This window comes from Sarcophilus harrisii, chromosome 5, assembly GCF_902635505.1.
Source record: "Sarcophilus harrisii chromosome 5, mSarHar1.11, whole genome shotgun sequence".
Classification (NCBI taxonomy): domain Eukaryota; kingdom Metazoa; phylum Chordata; class Mammalia; order Dasyuromorphia; family Dasyuridae; genus Sarcophilus; species Sarcophilus harrisii.
Window position 1 is genome coordinate 60,351,594 of NC_045430.1, and position 20,716 is coordinate 60,372,309.

Below are 20,716 nucleotides of genomic sequence, written 5' to 3' on the forward strand. Positions count from 1 at the left end.
AGAAATTGAATTTTCAGAAACATCTGTCATTACTTTTTTATGAGGTTGGGTTGAATAGAAAATTTTGACTAAAGCTTGTTTTCCTTCACGGTTATATCCCATCGAAAGTGCTCCCGATTTTGGAGGCTTCTTTTTGCTGTGAAGCAATTTCTTAGCCCTAATGTGTGTAAGAGTGTTGTATTTAGTGCTATAATACATGCAACTGATGGATCCCAAACACATTCCCAACATATACCAAACAGACTTTTCAGGCAACAAGAGTTGCATTGATTAAACATCACATTGTAAAGTGTGCTCTGCATGTTATATCCTAGGCAACTACCTACTTAATCTTGGGACTAGTTTCAGATTCAATGTCCTTTTCTGCTTTGGTTTGATAGATGAGCAGGAGTTCCATGTCTTTGAAAATTGACCTTAATGAGATGAACTAACTCTCTCTCTCTCTCTCTCTCTCTCTCTCTCTCTCTCTTTTTCTCTCTCTCTCTCTCTCTCTCTCTCTCTTTTCTCTCTCTCTCTCTCTCTCTCTCTGTCTCTGTGTGTTTCTCTCTCTCTGTTTATCTTCTCTCTGTCTCTGTCTTTCTCTGTCTCTCTCTGTCTCTTGCTCTCTTTCTCTGTCTCTCTCTCTCTCTTCTCTCTCTTTGTCTCTCTGTGTGTTTCTCTCTGTCTCTTTGTCTCTCTCTCTCTCTCTCTCTCTCTCTCTCTCTCTCTCTCTCTCTCTCTCTCTCTCTCTCTCTCTCTCTTCTCTCTCTGTCTCTTTAAATATAGAACACACTGAAGAGAACTTTATACAGAAGGAGTGGGAGAAAAGGCTGCTTCTAGTGAGAAATCCCCCAGAAGACACCAGTCCCCTGTTCATGCCTCTGCCCTTTCTGAAAGCTGCTCCTAGACCCACACACTGATTTTGGCTTTTCTTCAAGGTTGATTCCCTGGTACAATGAAGCTACACTACAGGGTCTGGCCTCTATCCCCAAATCTTAACTCACCATTTTATTCTTTTTTTTTTTGGAGATAAGAGATTAAGTGGCTTGCCCAGGGTCACACAGCCAATAAGTGTCTGAGGCTGGATTCAGGTCCTCTTGATTCCATGACTGTCTCCTAGATGCTTCTCACTATTTTGTCAAGTGGTTTAGTCTCATCCCTATGTTTTCAAGGCCTGTCTCATCTCTCTGCCTGGGTCTTACTGTTATTTACTGTTATTGTACCGCATCCCCCAGGTTCTGTCTCCATACTTCTAGACTCAGCTCTCAAATGTTATCTTTCTCTCCTCACCTTATCTGTGCTCTTTGTTCCACTCCCCATTCCCCAAGTTTTCCAGTAATAGTTTGCTGGCCATCCATGATGACTACTGGCTGAAGGATTTCATTGAAACGATATTTAAGAAGATGCAAAGCTTCTCGTGGTTGCAGCAGGAGAGGGAGAAGGTACACATGTCCGCTTTATCCGGACTGGGGTGGTTGACCTGGGGGAGTGTCAAGGCAGTAGGGGCATCCAGGAAGAAATTCAGTGGCTTTTCTTAAGTCCCCCAAATCTTTTTAAAGTAATAGGTTTTTACTTTTCCAAATACATGCAAAGAGAATTGTCAACATTTACCTTTGCAATGTCTTGTGTTCCAAATTTTTCTCCCTCCCCCCTTCACTGGACAACAAATAATCCATTATAGATTAAACATATACAATTCTTCTAAACAGATTTCTAAGCCCCAAAGATCCACTATGTCAGGAACAAGAAGCAGACCAATAACAATAGTTTTAATATTATTATTAATAGTAATAAACACCTTGCATATGTTTAGCACTTTATGCTTCTCAAAACTCATTCATATCCACTGTCTCAGTGATGGCTAATCACACTATAAAGCAGTTTGGGAGGTGCTATCTCCTTTTTAAAGTGAGGAAACTGGAGCCTGAGTCTCTAAGTAAATCAGGAGAAGAACCTGAACCCTGCTCTTCATCATACTACTCCCAGGGGCTTGGGCCCTTGGAAGGAAGGAGAAATACTCTTCTAAGAAGGCTCAGGGGTGACTCAGGCTATTTCACTGACTATTCTTCCTGTGTCCATTCCTTTTCTAGCTTAAGTTTAGTCTCAGCTTCAGGTCTAAGCTAAAACCTCACCTTCTGTAAGAAGCTTTTCCTCATCCTCCTTAATGCTAGTTTCTTTCTTCTCTTATCTCCATTTTATTTATTTATTTATTTTTACAGTTGGTTTGTACATAGAAGTTTATATGTTGTCCTTCTCATTAGCACTCCTTGAGAATCAGGACTGTTTTTAGCTTTTTGGGTATCCTCAGCACTTAGAGAAGTACCTGGCACACAGTAGGTGCTTATTACTGGCACTTGCCTCAGTGACTGGCGAGTAGGATTGAGAGCCCCGCTTCTGTCCTTGTCTCATCCAAGCTTCCATTTTTCATTCCAACTGCTATGACACAGATCCATTTCCTGCATGGTGGTAACTGCAAAAGAATATGGAATTTTGAGTCAGAAGGCCTGGGTCACTTGACTTCTCTGTGAATCTCATCCCTCACATCTAAAAGATGTTTGTGTTGTAATTTATGTCTATGCTGTGTGCCTCCCAGAGCTCTGAGGAAAGTGCTTTGTAAAATTAAAAAGGTCCGTTTTATTAATGTGAAAAAAATATATATACATACATATATTTTTTCACATTAGTAAGGAGGACCTTTTTAATCTAATAGATATTATATATATAAAATATATATTATGTTAAATATATATTTATATATAATTTAAATGTAATATAAAATATATATATATATATATATATATATATATATATATATATATACATAATGGGTAGTTCACAACTCAGAGATGTTTGCTATGGTGATAGAAGAAGATGTGTATATGTGTGGGTTGGGGAGAGGGGACTGATAGTAGGTGAGGGGAGGGATAAGCTCAGGAATAGAGCCTAAAATACCATTTTTGCTAGACCCTAATGATTTTTCCCTCTTATCCTCCCAGTTCTTCTTATACAAACTCATTGGCCACACCCTGAAGTGCTCTGATGACCATAACTTTGTGTTCCTGAGGTTGGTTGATATCCTACAGAGCCCTCAAAAGGAAGAGTTGGAGAGAAAGGTGAGACCAGAGGCCCCAAGAAGTGGGCACATGTTAGAAACAGTTGGCGAATTTTAGAGCATACAATTCTTGAACTAGATCTTCAGGCTCTACAGTCAGAAATTTTCTTTTAAAAATTATTGGTAGATTTTTCTTCTACCACTTCATTTCCAAGTATATTCTTCCCCCTCCTCTACCCTTCCCAGTGAATCATCCCTCATAATAAAGAACAAATAAGAAACAAAAATCAGTTCAGCAAAACTGAGTCTGGCAAAGGTTCACATCCATAGTCCCCCACCTCTGCAAAGAAGGGAGGAGGAGGTGACTTTTCTCCTCTTTATGGCTGAGCTTGAGCATTATACTAGTATAACCTTCCATTTCTTTTTGATGGTGATGCTTTTTTTCCCATATGCATTGGCCATTATGGATATTAGCTTCCTGGTTCTGCTGACTTCCTTTGCATCAGTTTACATATGTCTCCCAATGCTTGTCTTAATCCTTATATTTATTATATTATTCCTTATCTATAATATTATTATTATATAATTATTATATTATATTTTAATATATAATATATTTATATGTAAATAATATATATTTTTAGATAATATAATTACATATACAAATTTATATATAATATATAAAATATACATTATTTTTAGAATAATATATATTATATGTAATTATTATGTTATAATAATCCTTAATATTTATTCTTTCTGATGGCCCAGTACTATTCCATTATATTTATCACAACTGATTTAACCATTCCCCAATTAATACAGCTAATGGTTTTTCTATATTTCTGCTGCAGGTGAAGTGTTTTCCATTTTTTTTTTTTAGAACTCTAATAACTCCCCTGTGAATTTTACTTTCCCTCTCTAGATAGGCAAGGCTCTAATCATCTATATAAATATGGTTTAAATGCCTACCAAGGCAGTATTAGGAATAATAGGAAAAGCATTATGATCCTGACTCTGATACTGAGAGGTTGTATGAACCTGAGTAAACTATTTAAACTTAACAAGCCTGGGTTTTCTGACCTGTGAAATGGGGATAATAACATGTGCACCTCTGTGAGCTTAAGGACAGAAAGTACTTATTTTGTACTTTTAAAGTACAAAAGCAGTATAAGTCCCTGTCCTGGAGAGCTGACAGTCTAGTTGGAGACAGACCACAGGAGAGAAGTGCCTAAATCATAGTTCTGAATTTAGTAAATTTTAACAGGTACATGTAGCCAAAAACTAACAATCATCAACAGAGAACCATTCTAACATACGTATGCAGTTTTTCTTTATTATAAAAGTGACTTTCAAGATATTACAAGGAATTGGCTCCATAATCTTTGAGACATAACACATGATAAACTCCAGGCACATTGGTCCATGTGAAGAAGGAACAAAACTCCCCAAGGGAGAGATAGGAGATAATCACATTTTACAGTCAAATTAAACTACCATCTTGATCACCTCCTTCCCTTAGACTCCCAGAACTGTCCAGGTCACCACCAACAGGTGAGCCCAACAACCTTAAGGATGATAATTTCCTCCCCTATACCCACCCAATCATGGTCCTGTGTTCAACTCAGCCTTCATGGTAATTATTTTTAGAAGCAACCTGATAGAACCTCTTAACGATGGGTGCTATAACTCTAGCTTCTGAAGACCCAGAAAAGAAAATTCTTGCTACTAAATCTTTGTTGTGGTCATGTAGTTCAACATCAGAAACTTATGATTTTATCAGTAGAAATGACATTTAAAAAGACATATTGTTATCATACCTCAAGGACTATGCAATTTCCATCTGTTTTGAGGCTGAAACCTCCTTTATGTATTTTCTTTCTTTTTACTTGAATATAAGCTCCTTGAGAGCAGGTGCTATCTTACTATTCTGTTTTCATTTCCATGTATTTTACATCTTTTTATATTAAGTTGGTACTTGATAAATACTTTTCCTGTCTGTATCCAGAATGGGTGATGCACATAGAAGAATATAATTTTCAATTTAATGACAAATATTTTGGTTTTATTTGCAAAATTTTTGTACCCCCCCATATAATGGTTAACTTCAGTCTCTTCACTGTCTATCATAGTACTTGGTACATTGTAGGCCTTTAATAAATTCTTTTAACCCAAAGGGAAACTAATGGTGGAATCTCAAATTCTATAGTAAGAGAATTGAAGAGATATTTTGAGGTAGCAGATTATATTATAGCTGTTTACTTGACCTCAATCAACCATGGGAATACAAATACAAAATAAACAAAACAAATCCTATCCTTCAGGAACTTATATTCTATCAAGGCTGGGAAAGAGTATAGGAGAATTTTTATTCTATCTAGTAGCACTAATCCACAATACCTGTCAAAAATATTAAAAGACAACTTATAATAATTTTATATCATTTAAAGCTACTTATTGATATATTTTGTTTTAACATTACTTTCATTTCCAAACATATCACTTCCAACAACAGGGACTTTGCCCAGTAACAAAGAATAAAAAACAGAAGGGGAAAAAAAGCATGTTTGCTAGACTCCATATATTCTTTGGGACTCAACTGGCTTAATGTTTTAGAGATGATCTCTATGGTGAGACCAGTTTCTCAGCCAATCCAATAATTCTTTCTGTACAGTGTGACTTCCAGTTCAACTTGTGACTTATCAGAAATATAAATTGATCCAAAGGTCTTTAACCTTTACTTATAATGCCTTTGATTTGTTTGAAATGAGATGTATTCCCATCTGGTTATGTTATATTTTAAGTCTTGCTTTATCTGTTGCTTTAAGTGAGATAGAATAATTTGATTGATTTCCCCAATCAATCTTATAATTACACTTGAATCAATCTACATAAATTTATTAAATACTTGGAGTATTAAGTGTTGAGGTCACAAAGATGAGATAATTCTTTTAAAAAACTCTACTCATTTTGAACTTAAATATAAAATGAGAAAAAAGAATATTTCCATGAAAATAGAAGATTCAACATAAAACAATAAATTTCTATTTCAAGCTGTTTTAAGCTTTTTAAAAACTACATAAGAAGTGCTATACATTGTTTTCAAAGCTACTCTGCTTTTCTGTGCTTCAAAGTTTTCTTTTGTTTTCTGCTGTGTACTTTTTTCCCCTCCCTCTTTACCTCTACAATTAAACATGAATATATGTATATATATATATATATATATGAACACAAAAATACATATATGTGTCACTGTATTATACATAATTTTATTTGTGAGTTCTTTTCTGGAGGTGGACAAGGTGGACAACATCTTCCTTCTTAGGTCCAAGTCTTTTCACGTTTTTCTAAAATCAACCAGTTCATTATTTATGTCACAGTAATAGTCTCTCACAATTATATACCACAACTTGTTTAGCTATTCCCCAATTGAAGGGCATCTATAATTTTATTTTTTTTTTTATTTTTTTTTAAATTTAATAGCCTTTTATTTACAGGATATATACATGGGTAACTTTACAGCATTAACAATTGCCAAACCTCTTGTTCCAATTTTTCACCTCTTACCCCCCCACCCCCTCCCCTAGATGGCAGGAGGGCATCTATAATTTTAGCCAATCTCATTAGGTGTAAGATGATATCTCAAAGTTGTTTTAGTTTTCATTTCTCTAACCAATAATAACTTAGAGCATTTTTATATGACTATATATAGCAAAATAAAATAATTCTTGATGTCAATGAGTATACATTCTATCTTGGGAAATGACATGTATACATATAAACATATACAAAATATTTCAGTTGTATCCAATTTTTCATGACTTCATTTGTGGTTTTCTTGACAAAGATACTTGAGTGATTTGCCATTTCCTTCTCCAGCTCATTAAAAAATGAGGAAATTGAAGAAAACAGGACTAAGTGACTTGCCCAGGTTCACACAGATAGTAATCAATTACAAATCAATTTTTTAAGATTTCAGTTCCAAATTGTTTCTACCTTTGTCCCTTACCTCTTCCTTCCCCAAGACAGAAAGCAATATGATATGGGTTATAGATGTACAATCCTTCAAAAAATATTTCCATAATTGTCATATTGTGAAAAAGAAATCAGACCAAAAGAAAAAAAATGTGAAAAAAAAGCAAACAAAAAAAGGTGAAAATAGTATGTTTCAATCAGTCTCCATTGTTCTCTCTTTGAACGCAGATGGCATTTTCCATCCCAAGTTTATTGGAATTGTCTTGGATTATCATATTGCCGAGAAGAGCCAAGTTTCTCATATTTGATCATTACATGATCTTGCTGTTACTAAGTACAATGCTATAAGAAATTTCTTGACTTTTCAATGAGAGGAGAATGGAGGAAGGGAAAGAGAGAGTTTGGAATTCAAATTTTTAAAAAAATGAATATAAAAATTGTTCTTAAATATAACCGGGTGAAAAAAGATAAAATGCCAAATTTGGACAAATCCTTACAGTCACTAGAGACCTTGGAGATCAATTAGGCAATAGTCTTATATTTACAAAATGATGCCAGAAAGAATTGAAAAAATGAGTAGATGCCCATCAATTGGGGAATGTCTGAATAAGTTGTGGTATATGAAATGGAATATTATTGTTCTATAAAAAATGATGGACAGACTGATGTTAGAAAGGCTTGGAAAGATTTACAGAAACTGATACTAAGCAAAACAAGCAGAAGTAGGAAAACATTTACACAGCAAGAACAAGACTGTGTAATGATCAACTATGATAGATTTAGTTCTTCTCAGCAGTGCAGTGATCCAAAATCCATAAATTTTGGATGGAAAACACCATCCACAGCCAGAGAGAAAACTATGGAGACTAATTGTAAATCAGCACATGTTATGTTTGCTTTTCTTTCTTTCTTTCTTTCTTTTTTTTATGGTTTTCCCTTTTTTTCCTAATTTTTTTCCCAATGTGATTCACATGGAAAGATGTAAAAAATTAATGTACATGTATAACAAAAAAGTTGTTTTACATTAACTGTTAAAAAAAATGAGACCAGAACAGAAATGATTTATTCAAGGTCACACAAATAGGAAATCTAAGAACTAGTAAGGTCTTTTGGACATTTAATCCAGTGATCTTTCCATGATTCCTTTGGTATTTAAAGGTAGACCTTACTTCTATTCATTAGGGCACTAATCTGAAGAGTGATCTGTGCAAGCAAATAGGGTCTCTCAGCAAGACTGTCCATGTCCAAATTCATGGGAAATATTCTAGTTCAGCAAATTAATTAGCAGTTGTCCTGATCATACTTGCTACATAAAGAAATGTGGAAAGATTTATAGAAAATAATGTAAATCAAAGAAAGGAAATCTCATAGAACAACAAATAAGTAGTCTACCACCAGTATATCAAGCAATGAGAAACATTAAAAAAATAGAGATCAGCAGATTACAAAGAGAGTAAATGTCATAATTATTTATTTTAAAAATTGTGAATAGTAGTAGACAGCTCGACAGAGCTGGTGGACAGCCCTTCTTCAAGATGAGAAAATCTGTTGTCAAATGTTGCCTCTAACATATACTGATTTATGATTCAAGGCAACTCATTTAACCTCTCACTATTTTTGACAACTCTTCATAATTATAGGCTTTAGAGATGATGTGGACCTTCATTATTAAAGGAAATTTCTTCACCAGGGAATTTCTATATTAGCAAAAACACAAAATCTAGTTCCTATTCCTATATGGTTATAAGGATTTTGAGGATCTTGTTTTTGTTGAGATTATTGCTAAATTTATGATGAAAAAAATGTAAATGGATTTCCAAAGTGCAAAGGGGATCTACATCATCTTCTCTTGTATTCATAACCCTCTTTCCTCACCTTATACTTTTTTGCAATACCAGGCACATGGTAAATATCTGATAGTAGCTTGGTGACTTGCCTGGACTCAGGATATATTGGGGGATGTTTTTGTTGTTACAGGGCATTGGCAGTGCTATTAGTATTGTAGCTACTAACCATCTTAAGACAGTCCTCATTGTGCTTCAAGATCACAGCAAGATACTCACCGATAAGAATACATCCCCTGTCCTCAATCTCAAAAAAGTAATAATCTTAAGGGTTTCCTTATCTGTGCACCCCAGGCTTCCCATGGTTTTAAAATCTCCATATTATGGCTCCATAACTATGGCTTTCCTAATTTCTTGCGGCTACAATATTCCATTTTTGGGTTTCCCACTTTAGGAGGTACTTTCACTTACCTTCCTCTGATGGCACCACAAACTTCAGATTATCCTTCCCTGCCCTCTGAGTAGATTATGTTCCTCCCTAAAATAAGTTTTCTATTAGGCAATGGGAAAAAGCCATTTGATTTTTGGTGAAAGTATTAGGGAACACAGTAGTGGGGGCAGGAGGGAGTAATGAAGAAGATGAGTTGAAAGTAATTTTGTCTTATCTCTTTCTTCAACAGGAATTGCAGCAGGAAGAGTGGATAAAAATCTGCAACACTATCTACCTTATTTATGGTAGAATTTTTCAAGAGATCAAGTCCGATATGGGTGCCCATGCAGACTTCATCTTGTCTTTAATCATAAATCACTATGAAAATTGCATCATAGAAAAGGTGCAGCCCCATCTAACCCGAATTTTCTAGTATGACCTAGGTCAAGGCAAAGACAAGGGCAGGATTCAATTACCTATAGTTACCCCACAGTATTTTGCCCACAATTTTTTCCCCTTATGCCTTACTGGCTGTCATTATACCCACAATTCTTTACTGAGCATGGGAGAGCATGGAAGAATGGGAAAAGTAGTGGACTTGAAGTCAGGAAGACCTGAATTTAAATCCTGTCTCTGATACTTGACACTTCAGCAGCTATGGAACTCTAGTTCCACTTAAATCTCTTAGAACCTTAGTTTCTTTATATGTAAAGTGGGAATCATAATATTTGTACTTGCTATCTCAAGTCTGCTTCAAAGAAAAAGCTGCTTAAAAATCTTAAGGGGTTAAACAAAGATAGTCTATGAATATATGAAAGGCATTAAGCAAAGTTTACAAGGGAATGGGACATTTTCACTTAACTTCAGGGACTGGGGCATTATGAGGGTTGATAAGGTCCCAGATATTGTCAGTGGAGGTAGAGGATAGGGATTTGGGATGGGCTAAAGGGTTCTCTGTCTTCTCTTCTCACCCAAATCTTGAGATATATGCATAACTTAGAACCCCAAGACCATCACTTCCCAGGAAGCACTCTGCAGGAATCTAATTCTCATGGTTGATATAGGATAAAGAACTGACACTGAATTACCTGAATTCTGTGGTTATGTTAACAAACAACTTGGCAAATATGAATCTCCCAGACTTCCAATTCTCCTTCAAAATAAAAATGGTGTACTTCATGATGGTGAGTCAGTCCTAACATGTTGGGGGGCATGGACATCTTAGGGTAAAAACTAATCATCATGGAAAGTAATCACAGTTCATACGCTAGGTCCAAGATAATGGGTGCCTGAGCCTCCTATCCCTTTTGGTTTTTTATTCCTAAGCCCTTAAGCCCTATGAAATAGGACACAGGAGGCTTTGCTACTGCTACAGTTTTCCCCTTGGAAAAGAATTTATGTTATCTGTCCCCCTCCTCTACCTCTGTGGAATTGATTGGTGAAGGATGGTTTCTGAAGTCTAGTCCTAGGAATGCTGGGAAAAATTCCAGTCTTTGGGTACCCTGAACTGGAGGCTGAGGGGCAGAGAAACGACAAGGAAGAGAATGGGAGTCAGAGGGAAATGATGTGTATTGTCTTTATTCTTACTCCCTGGGGGAGTCACAGGAACTGGTAAAACAGGAGCCAACAGTCTTTATCTCCAATCCAATTCGACAGAAGGCTATGATGATTATCACAAATTTCAGGTAGTGTCATGGAAGACCCCCCCTATTCCCTCCAATGCTCCTTTGTTTCCGTCTTCCTTTCCAGTCTCTTTCCTCTCTTTCAATAATCCACTGCAAACATCCCCAGACAACAGAGAAGATCCTACTCCCTTGGAGATAGCCTTGGCAAATAGTGTGGACAGTTACCAGCTTGGAACCCTATTTTTGGTTCATTTATTGAGATTCTAATAAGTGAGTGGGAGAGAAGCTGGAAGCAATTTTTTGTCCTCAGCTCAGTACTATGTCTATTATACATTTCTCTCTCAGACTCTGATATATCCGTGGATCTGGGATTTCATGAATGTAGGCTTTACATCTCCTGGTATAGATTGCATGCCTTTCCCTTCTAGCCATACATCTTTCCACAAATATTCAGTAGAAGAATCCAGTAGGTTGAAAGGCTTCTCATTCTTTTAATATTTTGGGATGCTATTGTGTCATTTGGATTGTCTACCAATGTCCTGAACCTTGTTTTAATGATATATTGTGAAGGAGACTATATATTACAAAAGTGTCATTTACCATAGAATATTGTTTGCAAAAGCCTATTATCCCTTATATTTTCATAGGGGATAATATATATGTGTGTGTGTATGTGTGTGTGTGTGTGTGTGTGCGTGTGTATGATGTATATGTGTATATATATATGTGCACATATATACATTTATATACATACAAGTACACAAATATATTTACATATGTGTAATTTATTTAAAGATCTTAAGATAAGAAAGTATCATATGAGTTAGTAATTGATGATACTTCCTTAATCTTTTTTTGATAGCAAAAATACCTGTGCTTTTCACCCCTACCACACCGTCCCTCTATACATGTTGAACAACTTTCTCCTCTTCACATATATTGAGAAAAGATCCCTCCATGGCCTCAAAATTGTGTTGCCTCCAAAAAAGGACTGCCTCTCTATATACTTGGCCTGATATCCCCTGGTTTTACCTTTTTAATTTTCTTTGGTTGTTTCTTTTTACTCATGAGGCACAGTGGGGCATAAGAAATCCAGAGTGGCTAGACACTGAGCTGTCAACAACTGGCCTTCGAGTTGTCTTCTTGCTCCTAGAGCACCTGGTCTTCTAGGACCTTAAGAATCTAGAGATTTAACCTTATCTCTTCTCACTCAGATAGTGATAACTGACTTAATCTATGAGTTGGGACCTGGGACAGATCTGTCCTTGCTGCTTGGAAGGATGTGACAATCTACTACTATATAGTTAGCAGCTTTTCTTTTCTGAATCCCTGGGATTTGGAGTTGAAGGCTATTTAAGCAAAAAGCACTCTTCCCCTATACCTCTCACAGGATCCCACTTCTGCCTCAGCTCTACCCCTCAAGTGTTCCTCTCCCATTCTGCTCTCCCTTTCCTCTGCGCCCTGTGAAGCTCCATTCTATTGGTAATAAAATGTCCTTTAAATTACACCTCTTCCTTTCATACCCTTTCCATCTTCTTATGATTAAGGAAATCTGTATAAGTTGTACGTAACAGATTTGCAGTTTCATGTTTCAACCTGTCCTCTCCTCTGCTCAAGCTTTAAAGGAAGAAATAATAATAATAATAAAATAACTAACATTTACAATAGCACTCAGTTCCAGACACGGTACTAAGCACTTCATAATTATTTGAAGCTCACAACAACTCTTAAAGTAGATGCTATTATTATCCCCATTTTATAGATAGGTTAATCAACTTGCCCAGGTTTACACAGCTAATGTGTTAGAGATGGCATTTTAACTCATTTCTTCCTGACCCCAGGCCCAACTCCATCCATTGTAGCATTCAATAAATAGTCCTTGTTGCCAAGACCAAAGCCTCTGCTTCTGCTCTTGATCCTGTCCCTTTGTTCCCCTGAGAACTGGAACCATCCATCATTCTTTATCCGTTGTCTCTGCCACCTACAAACATGTCAAGATCTCCAAGAGCTATCATCCTCTATCATCCATTCCAATCATAGGCAATCTTCTAGGAAAAAAATCAACACTCATTGATATAGTTGCAACATCCCCTTTTACTTTTTAACAACTTGCAGCCTGGCTTCTTATCTTGCCATGGGACTGAAACTGCTCTCTACTAAGTCACCAATAATATCTCTTTTTTGGAGGGAGAATACGGCAATTGAGTCACATAGCTAGAACACGTTGTGTCTGAAAGCTGAATTTGAATTCCTGACTTGAAGATGGTGATCTATCCACTGTGCCATCTAGCTGTCTCTCCCCTCCCCAAATTATATCTTTTTTCTTTTTTTATTATTACAGCTTTTTATTTACAAGATAAATGCATGGGTAATTTTTCAGCATTGACAATTGCAAAACCTTTTGTTCCAATTTTTCCCCTTCTTCCCCCCCAAATGATATTTTAACATTAAATCCAGTGACCTTTTTTTTTTAATTCTTGACTTCTCTCTAACTTTTTGATACTACTTATTTCACATGACACTCTTTCATACATTCTAGCTAAATTGGATTACTAGCTTCTCCTTGAACTAGCTATGCTCTTTAAACTGGACATGATGCCCCTTATTTATTGTTCAGCAGGCTATCTCTTTTGGGGAATATACTCTTTCCTGAGCCCTCTTTTGTAGAATCCTTATTTTCTTCAATGATCACCTCACATGCTCTTTCAGCATGAACCTTTCCCTTATCCTTCCATAGCTGAATGCTATGCTCTCTATGCTCAAAATTTATTAGAGCACCTTGTTGGGATTTTTTTTTTGTCCTTATTCTACCTTACCTGTATATATATGATATTCCCATCCACGCCCCTCTCCCCCCTGTCCACCATCTCCACCTTCTACTCCAAGCAAGGTTCTTGAGAGGGGCTGTACACCATTTGAAGGAGAGTAAAAGTGCCTGTGCTCCTTCAATAAGGGAGAGACACTTGAACATCTAATTGTTTTCTGGCTTGTGTGTGTGTGTGTGTGTGTGTGTGACAGAGACAGAGACAGCAGAGAGAGACAGAGACACAGACACACAGAGACAGAGTCAGAGACAGAGAGATACAGAAACAGACAAAGACAGAGAGAGAAACAGACACAGAAACAGAGACACACAGAGAAAGACAGATGCAAAGAGAGACAGACACAGAGACAGAGAGAAAGAGACAGAAAGGCAGAGAGAGACACACAAAGAGAAAGAGACAGAGAAAGAAAGAGGTGGTAATACTGGGGTCTGTAATTGAGGTACTTGAGATGTTGTAACTTTATATGCTAGAGTCAGATCTAAGAACCAAGGCCAGCTTTCTATTTATTATTTTAAGTTGCCTCTGGAGCAATCAGTTAGCAAAATAATATGTTAAAATACTAGGTGATGTGCTTCCTCCATTTGGTGGTTGTACCCCAGGTGCTTTCCCTATTTCCCTAAATGGATTGTCTTGAAAAGTTATATTGAGGCAGATTTTGTGGATTTTGCTCTCGGGACCAAAATGGTGGGTCACGCTCTATTAATGGTGGTTTGTAGGCAATTTAATCACTTCATGGTATTCAACAATCCCTGCTCCTTTTCTGTCATTATGGAAGAGAAAGAAAGATGAACAAACCTGAAGCCCATTTTATGTTTTTGTCTATTTCATGGGTTATTATGGTTTTTTTTTTAAATCATCACCTGGTGGCCCACCTGCTGGTGAAGAAAACTGTTCCTGAAGAAAACTTTCAAGGAAATGGCTATCAGAGATACATACTCCTTTGTTGCTTCCCTGAGCAGTAATCTCAAGGCAACAGAAAAAAAAATAGTTTCTCCCCATTGTGTAAGGACCCCTAGTTTGTAGCCCTTTTCTCCTTAACTGTTCCTACTCTCTCCCTTTGCTCATCTCTGCTTTTCTCCCCACCTCTCTTAATGACCTCCTTGCTTCATTATCCTTTTCTCCTCTCCCCTCTTCATCCCTTCCCTCCATTTTCTTTTTGTGTCTCCCTTCTCCTCATTCCTTTTTGTCCAACTTTTGGCCCATTCATCACCTATTCCTTATGTCCTCTTGTCCCCAGTCAGTGTTTCTGTCCATGTTTCTTCCTCCCTCTAGGAAGCTGAAGCCTCCCTTGCAAGTAGAAGAGAAGAAGGAACTGCTCAAAGTTTGCTTTAAATACATTGTTGGCCTTCCTCCCTTAGAGGTCATGCAGAAAGATTTGTCACCCAAGGAGTCCCAGGCCACAGCGGTAATGGGATCTTACTTGGATAATTTTTAAGGTGGTGGTAATTAGTTATCAAGAGCAAATAAGAAGGTCTGGAGGCTCCAGTCAGTGTCACCCTAGATATGACAAAGGGGGACAAACAGATATGGGTGGGCCTTCTTCAGCTTAGAATCTCAATAGTTTGGACAGATTTGAAAGGGAATTATGAAGAGTGCAAACTTTCTGCCATTGTTAAACCCTGGAACAAGACTCTAAATTAGAATAAGGGACCTAAGACTGTGTCTTTATTATTATTGTTAATATTTTTATTAATGCTGTTAATAGCATTAGTAGTAGTAATAATAGTAACCATTAGTGATATGATACTAACTAGTATGTATTTAGAGGGAGCTAGATGGAGCAGTAAATAGAGTACTGGGTCTGGTAGAAAACTAATCATTGTGAGTTCAGTCTGAGCTCAGATACTTCTGAGACCATGAAGAGCTGGATTTGGCTGAGAATGACTGAGCACACATGTACATTTGCATGGCACTTTAGGATTTGTGAAGAGCAATTACAAATATGATCTCATTGGATCCTCACAACCACCCTAGGAGGTGGGTGCTATTATTATCTTCATTTTACAGATGAAGAAACAGAAGTTAAAGTGGCCTGCCAAGGTCGTACATTGCCTAAGAGACCTGCCAAGGTCGTATATTGCCTAAGTGTCCTGCCCAAGGTCATGCATTGGCTAAGTCACCTGCCCGAGGTTGTACATTGGCTAAGGGACCTGCCATGATTGTACATTGGCTAAGTCACCTGCCCAAGGGCATACATTGGTTAGGTGACTTGACCAGGATCACACAGCCAGTATCTATCAGAGAAGAGACTTGAATCCAGTCTTCCTGACACCAAGCTATCAACTGTACCGCCTTGAGACATTCATGATGGGTACTGCTGTTGTTTAGTAGATTATTCTTTTCCAGCTCTTCATGACCCCATTTGGGGTTTTCTTAGCAGAGAGAGTGGTTCTCCAGCTCATTTTATAGATAAGGAAACCAGGTCAAAAAGGGTGAAGTGTCTGGGCCAGGGTCATCAGTAAAGTCTGAGGGCACATTTGAACTTGGGTATTCCTGACTCTGGGGTTGGTGTCCTAATCCATTGCACCACCTAACTGCTTCCAGAATGTGTACTGAGCATCAAAGGGAGGAGGAGATATAAATTATAAGGCATAGACTCAGCTAGGTGGGGTTTCTCAAAGAAGGCATTCTAGTGATTTTGAGGGAAGGGAGTGGTTGACGCTTTCCTGAAAAACCTTCCTCCTCTCTTCATGCTAGAATTTATTCAGGGACACATTGCAGGCTCTGCGGAAGATGCTGGAGGGGCTGGTCATGGAAATGCCAAATTGGGTCCAGAACTACTTGGAGGTCAGTGAGAAAAACCTGGTAGTTTTCTGTTACGTGTTTTAATGACTCCCCACTTCCTCATTCTTGTCTCATATGAAGAAGTGACCCTTTTCCTTGCCAAGGCAAACCTCCTTTATATGCACTTCATCCCCTTCTATCCTCACATTCTCCAAAAGTGTGTCCCTTCGATCACTTCTACTCTCTTACTAATCTTCCTGTGTATTACTTTGGGTTTTTTTTATTATAGCTTTTTATTTACAAGATATATGCATGGGTAATTTTTCAGCATTGACAATTTTGTTCCAACTTTTCCCTTCTTTCCCCCCACCCCTTCCCCCAGATGGCAGGTTGACCAATACATGTTAAATATGTTAAAGTATATATTAAATACAATATATGTATACATGTCCGTAGAGTTATTTTGCTGCACAAAAAGAATCGAACTTTGAAATAATATACAATTAACCTGTGGAGGAAATAAAAAATGCAGGCATACAAAAATAGAGGGATTGGAAATTCTACATAATGGTTCATAGTCATCTCTCAGAGTCCTTTCACTGGGCGTAGCTGGTTCAATTCATTACTGCTCTATTGGAACTGATTCAGTTCATCTCATTGTTAAAGAGGGCCACGTCCATCAGAATTGATCATCATCTAGTACTTCATATTTCTTTAAAGCCTTTCCCTCATTATTTTTCCTCTGCCCTCATCCCATTCTATCTTGTATGCATATTTGTGTATATATTGCACATAACTATATTACATAGGAATCTTCTTGAGGGCAGGGATTGTTTGATTTAAAATTTTTTTTAATCCTTGGTAGAATCTTCCTGGAGATAATCCTTGTATCTTTGCATAGTGTCTTATACTTAACATGCATTTAATAAATATTTGTTGAGTTAATAGGAACTAGTCCCTGGAGATTCTACCAACAAAGTAGAGGGAGGCTGGAGAGTGAGGATATAGAACCTAAAGAATGGTATTTAGAAGTATAAGACATAGAATCAAATCCCACATCAGTAATTAGGGAAATCCATTCACTTTATGAACCTGTTTCTTCATTTGTAAAATGAGGGGACTTAACTACGTTCTCTCTAAAGTTCCTTGCAGTTCTAGCTAGTACATGGCTGCATAAAAAGAAAAATGGCTCCTTTTCCAAAACCCTTTCCCTCTCCTTCCTCCATCTTAATTCCCAAACTTCTTTTCTACTTCCACAGTGTTTCAAAATAAGGGAATTTTTGCTAGGAGGCATGATGGGCTATGGGGAAATGGTGACTCCCAGACAAAGCTGACCCTGAGTAGTTCTGAAGCCAGCAAAGTTTCCTTTTTGTGTTTTATGTTCTCCCATCAATATTTTCAGTGCCACTACTCCCCTTGATCCTCTTTTCTTTTTGTTCATTTTTCTCTGTCTCTTCTGTTTCCTTTTTCTATTTCTTTCTTCCCCGTGTCACTGTATTAAGTTCTGCTTTCAAGAATGGATATGGTCAATTCATTTACAATTCATTGATGTGCCTGACAAGTTGTAATGGGGGATAAATGCAGGAATGACAATTGGGAAAGAGAGTGGGGGGATATATCAAAACTTTGTCAGATAAGATTGGTCACTGAACCAAGAAGAGATACCTACTTCCAGAGGTACTTAAATCTCTTATTATAGAATTTTAGAAACGTTTGTAGTCACTAAGACCCTTCAAATCATACCATCTATCTGTGTAAAGTCAGTTCTACATCACAGAGTGATGTCCCTACATTTTTCAGAAGCCAGTGGGGGGGCTTTTTTTTCCCCTGGGGATGTAGCTGAGTGGTATCTTCTTTCCCTTTGTTCTTCTCTTCAGTTTTTGGACACATGGCTTAATTCCCATAAGGACCACGAGAGGGAACGGGCCCTCTGGTGTGGTGTTCGCATTCTCAGTTTCACTGCCAAGAAGCACAATTTTAATGTAAGTATAACCATTGTGAAAGACAGTCTAGGGCAGGCAGATCAGGAGCCTCCAAGAGCTAGGGAGAAGGGATCCAATTCATTCTTCCTTCCCACTCATACTTACCTATCGAGCCCCCTCAGCAAATACGCAAAAAGTGCATTTCTATAATGTTTTAAGGTTTGCAAAATAACTACCCTACCCCAACTTTGTAAAGAAGGGAGTGCAAATACTGTCGCATTTAAAGATGAAGAAAATGGATCTCAGAGAAGTTAGAAATTATTTTCCCAAGGTCATGCATATAAATTTCAGAGCTGGTATCCTAATCTGGCTCCTGACTTCCAAAACCAAAATACTTTCCAATACATTAGGATGCTTCTCTAAAGTCTTTCCCACCTAGGTCTTGCTTTATCCCCTTTGTTCTTTCTTCCTTTCCTTGATTCTTCTGCTCTTTATTCTTTCCTCAGCCTCCTTGTTATGTCTTCATGTCTCACCTTTGTTCCTGAGGAGCATTTTTCCATTCATGTGCCCAGCCAGTGCTCCCCTTATCCTACCAGTCTCTGCTTCCATTAACTTCACCAAATACCCTAATCCCTCTCTTTACTTCTACTTCCCTTAGGGTGACCCATGAGCTGCCCTTCTTCCTTCACAATAACCTATGAAGTAACATATTATAAGAAAATAGCAGGAGAAAAAAGGAATAGCGAGTGTAACCTTTTCCTTCCTCCTCCTTTTCTCTCCTGAGGTCGACATTGAATTTCCCCGACTCGGACAACTGGTGAAGCTTCTGGCCATACTTTGCCAGGACCATGTGGACAACATCAGCTTCTTGGCTTCACAGGCAGTTTACAGTCTCTACTGCATCATGTTGCACAAGAAGAGTATGGAAGGCTAACTGTTCTGTCCCTTTTCCCACTCCCTCCCTCAAGCTCAACTATTGTCCTTGTTCTTCACTTCCCGGGTGGGATCCAGGCACATTCTATGACCTCTAGCTACCTGAAGCCAGATTTTTGGACATTAGATCCCTTCTCTGGAAATGCATGACCTAAGACCTTGATTTATTCATTCCTTGACCTGTCATTTCATACCCTTGAACCTTGCCCTCAAGATACTTAACTGTGATGTCTCCCTTGGGAGTTCTTGTGATCTTAACCTCCATTGCTACTTATCTCCATTTCTGTCCCTCTGATTCCAGCTTGGTTTGTCTAAGGAAGCTCAGCAGAGTTAGTGTGTTCAGGGGGTTGGGGATGGGATACATCTGGAAAACTCTTTTAGTACCTGGTGGGAAGGAAAGGGTACTTACTCCAGGAGTTGGAGGAGTGGGAAGGTGAAACTTGTATTCTAGAGTTGGATCAGGAAAAGAAAGGGATATGGGAAGAACTTCCCAACAAAGAAGGTGTCTACAGTGCCTGTGTGTTCCACAATGATACTTCTGAGATTGCCAAGGTAAGCCAGCAAAATCAGGTAATACCTCCCCTTTCACCCACACAGACTCTGACTTTGAAAGGGTAGGTAGGAAGAAATCTAAAGCGTAATGCAGAAAAATTACGCTTTATCCTAATCTCATATGATCCTGTAAATGGGCCTTGCCTCTTTCAGCACCTTTGGCTCTTTATTTGTAGGTGTGAAGTGGAGAGACAAGGCATTAAAATTTAATGCTTGATACACTATTCCTCTTATAAACTGTGATTCATACTCTAACAACTTCACAAGGTTGTAGCTAGAAAAGTGCTTCACAAGTCACCAAGTACTAAAGTAGTATGAATTATTTTTATTCTGTAAGCAATGACTTTTTGGACAAAATTTAGAATACAGACAGTTCAGCTAAAGGAAATAGAAAGAGTAGATACCAAGGATTGGACTTGGTTTAGAGTCCTACTTTTCTGTTTATTAGCTGAGGGGTCCTGGGCAAATTGCTTCATTTTTATGAACTTGTTTTCCCATTTTGAAAATGAGGAGATTAGGTGATTTCTAATGTCCCTTGTGATTCTTAATCCAATGATGCTCAAATGGTTATCAAGCTTCCAAATCCAGTTCTAATCTTTGGGGATATTGTAACTAAATAACTCAAGTCATAGGCCCAAGAGTCTCTCCAGTGCTACCTCACTCCACTTTAATTATTTTAGATTGGACTTGTGACTTAGAAATAGGGAGCTCCTGATCTATCAATACATCTTGGAATATTTTATTAGTTTCATATATACACATATACATATGTGTATATATGAAACTAATATAATATAATATATAATAACATATATAGTATCTATAATTTCATTACATACTATATTATGTTCTTAGAGTGTTACCTTGGGCACTAAGCTGTTAAAGACTTGCCCGTGGTCATACAATTAGTAAGTG

The 20,716-nt window shown here is 37.6% G+C and overlaps 1 protein-coding gene across 5 annotated transcripts in view; it reads left to right on the forward strand.

The window, feature by feature from the left end:
* LOC100920400 (maestro heat-like repeat-containing protein family member 1) overlaps window positions 1–20,716 on the forward strand; it is a 78,949-nt gene that overhangs the window by 36,069 nt on the left and 22,164 nt on the right. For 3 of the 5 annotated variants that reach the window (XM_031939356.1, XM_031939358.1, XM_031939359.1), the window contains exons 17-28: window positions 766–818; window positions 1,308–1,421; window positions 2,976–3,092; window positions 8,984–9,106; window positions 9,471–9,623; window positions 10,285–10,404; window positions 10,820–10,905; window positions 14,943–15,075; window positions 16,368–16,457; window positions 18,272–18,376; window positions 19,101–19,236; window positions 19,701–19,801. In XM_031939356.1, coding sequence (XP_031795216.1) covers window positions 766–818; window positions 1,308–1,421; window positions 2,976–3,092; window positions 8,984–9,106; window positions 9,471–9,623; window positions 10,285–10,404; window positions 10,820–10,905; window positions 14,943–15,075; window positions 16,368–16,457; window positions 18,272–18,376; window positions 19,101–19,236; window positions 19,701–19,801 — 1,331 coding nt within the window. The remainder of the gene's footprint in view (window positions 1–765; window positions 819–1,307; window positions 1,422–2,975; window positions 3,093–8,983; window positions 9,107–9,470; window positions 9,624–10,284; window positions 10,405–10,819; window positions 10,906–14,942; window positions 15,076–16,367; window positions 16,458–18,271; window positions 18,377–19,100; window positions 19,237–19,700; window positions 19,802–20,716) is intronic. The other 2 variants (XM_031939357.1, XM_031939360.1) reach the window with 2 other exon arrangements.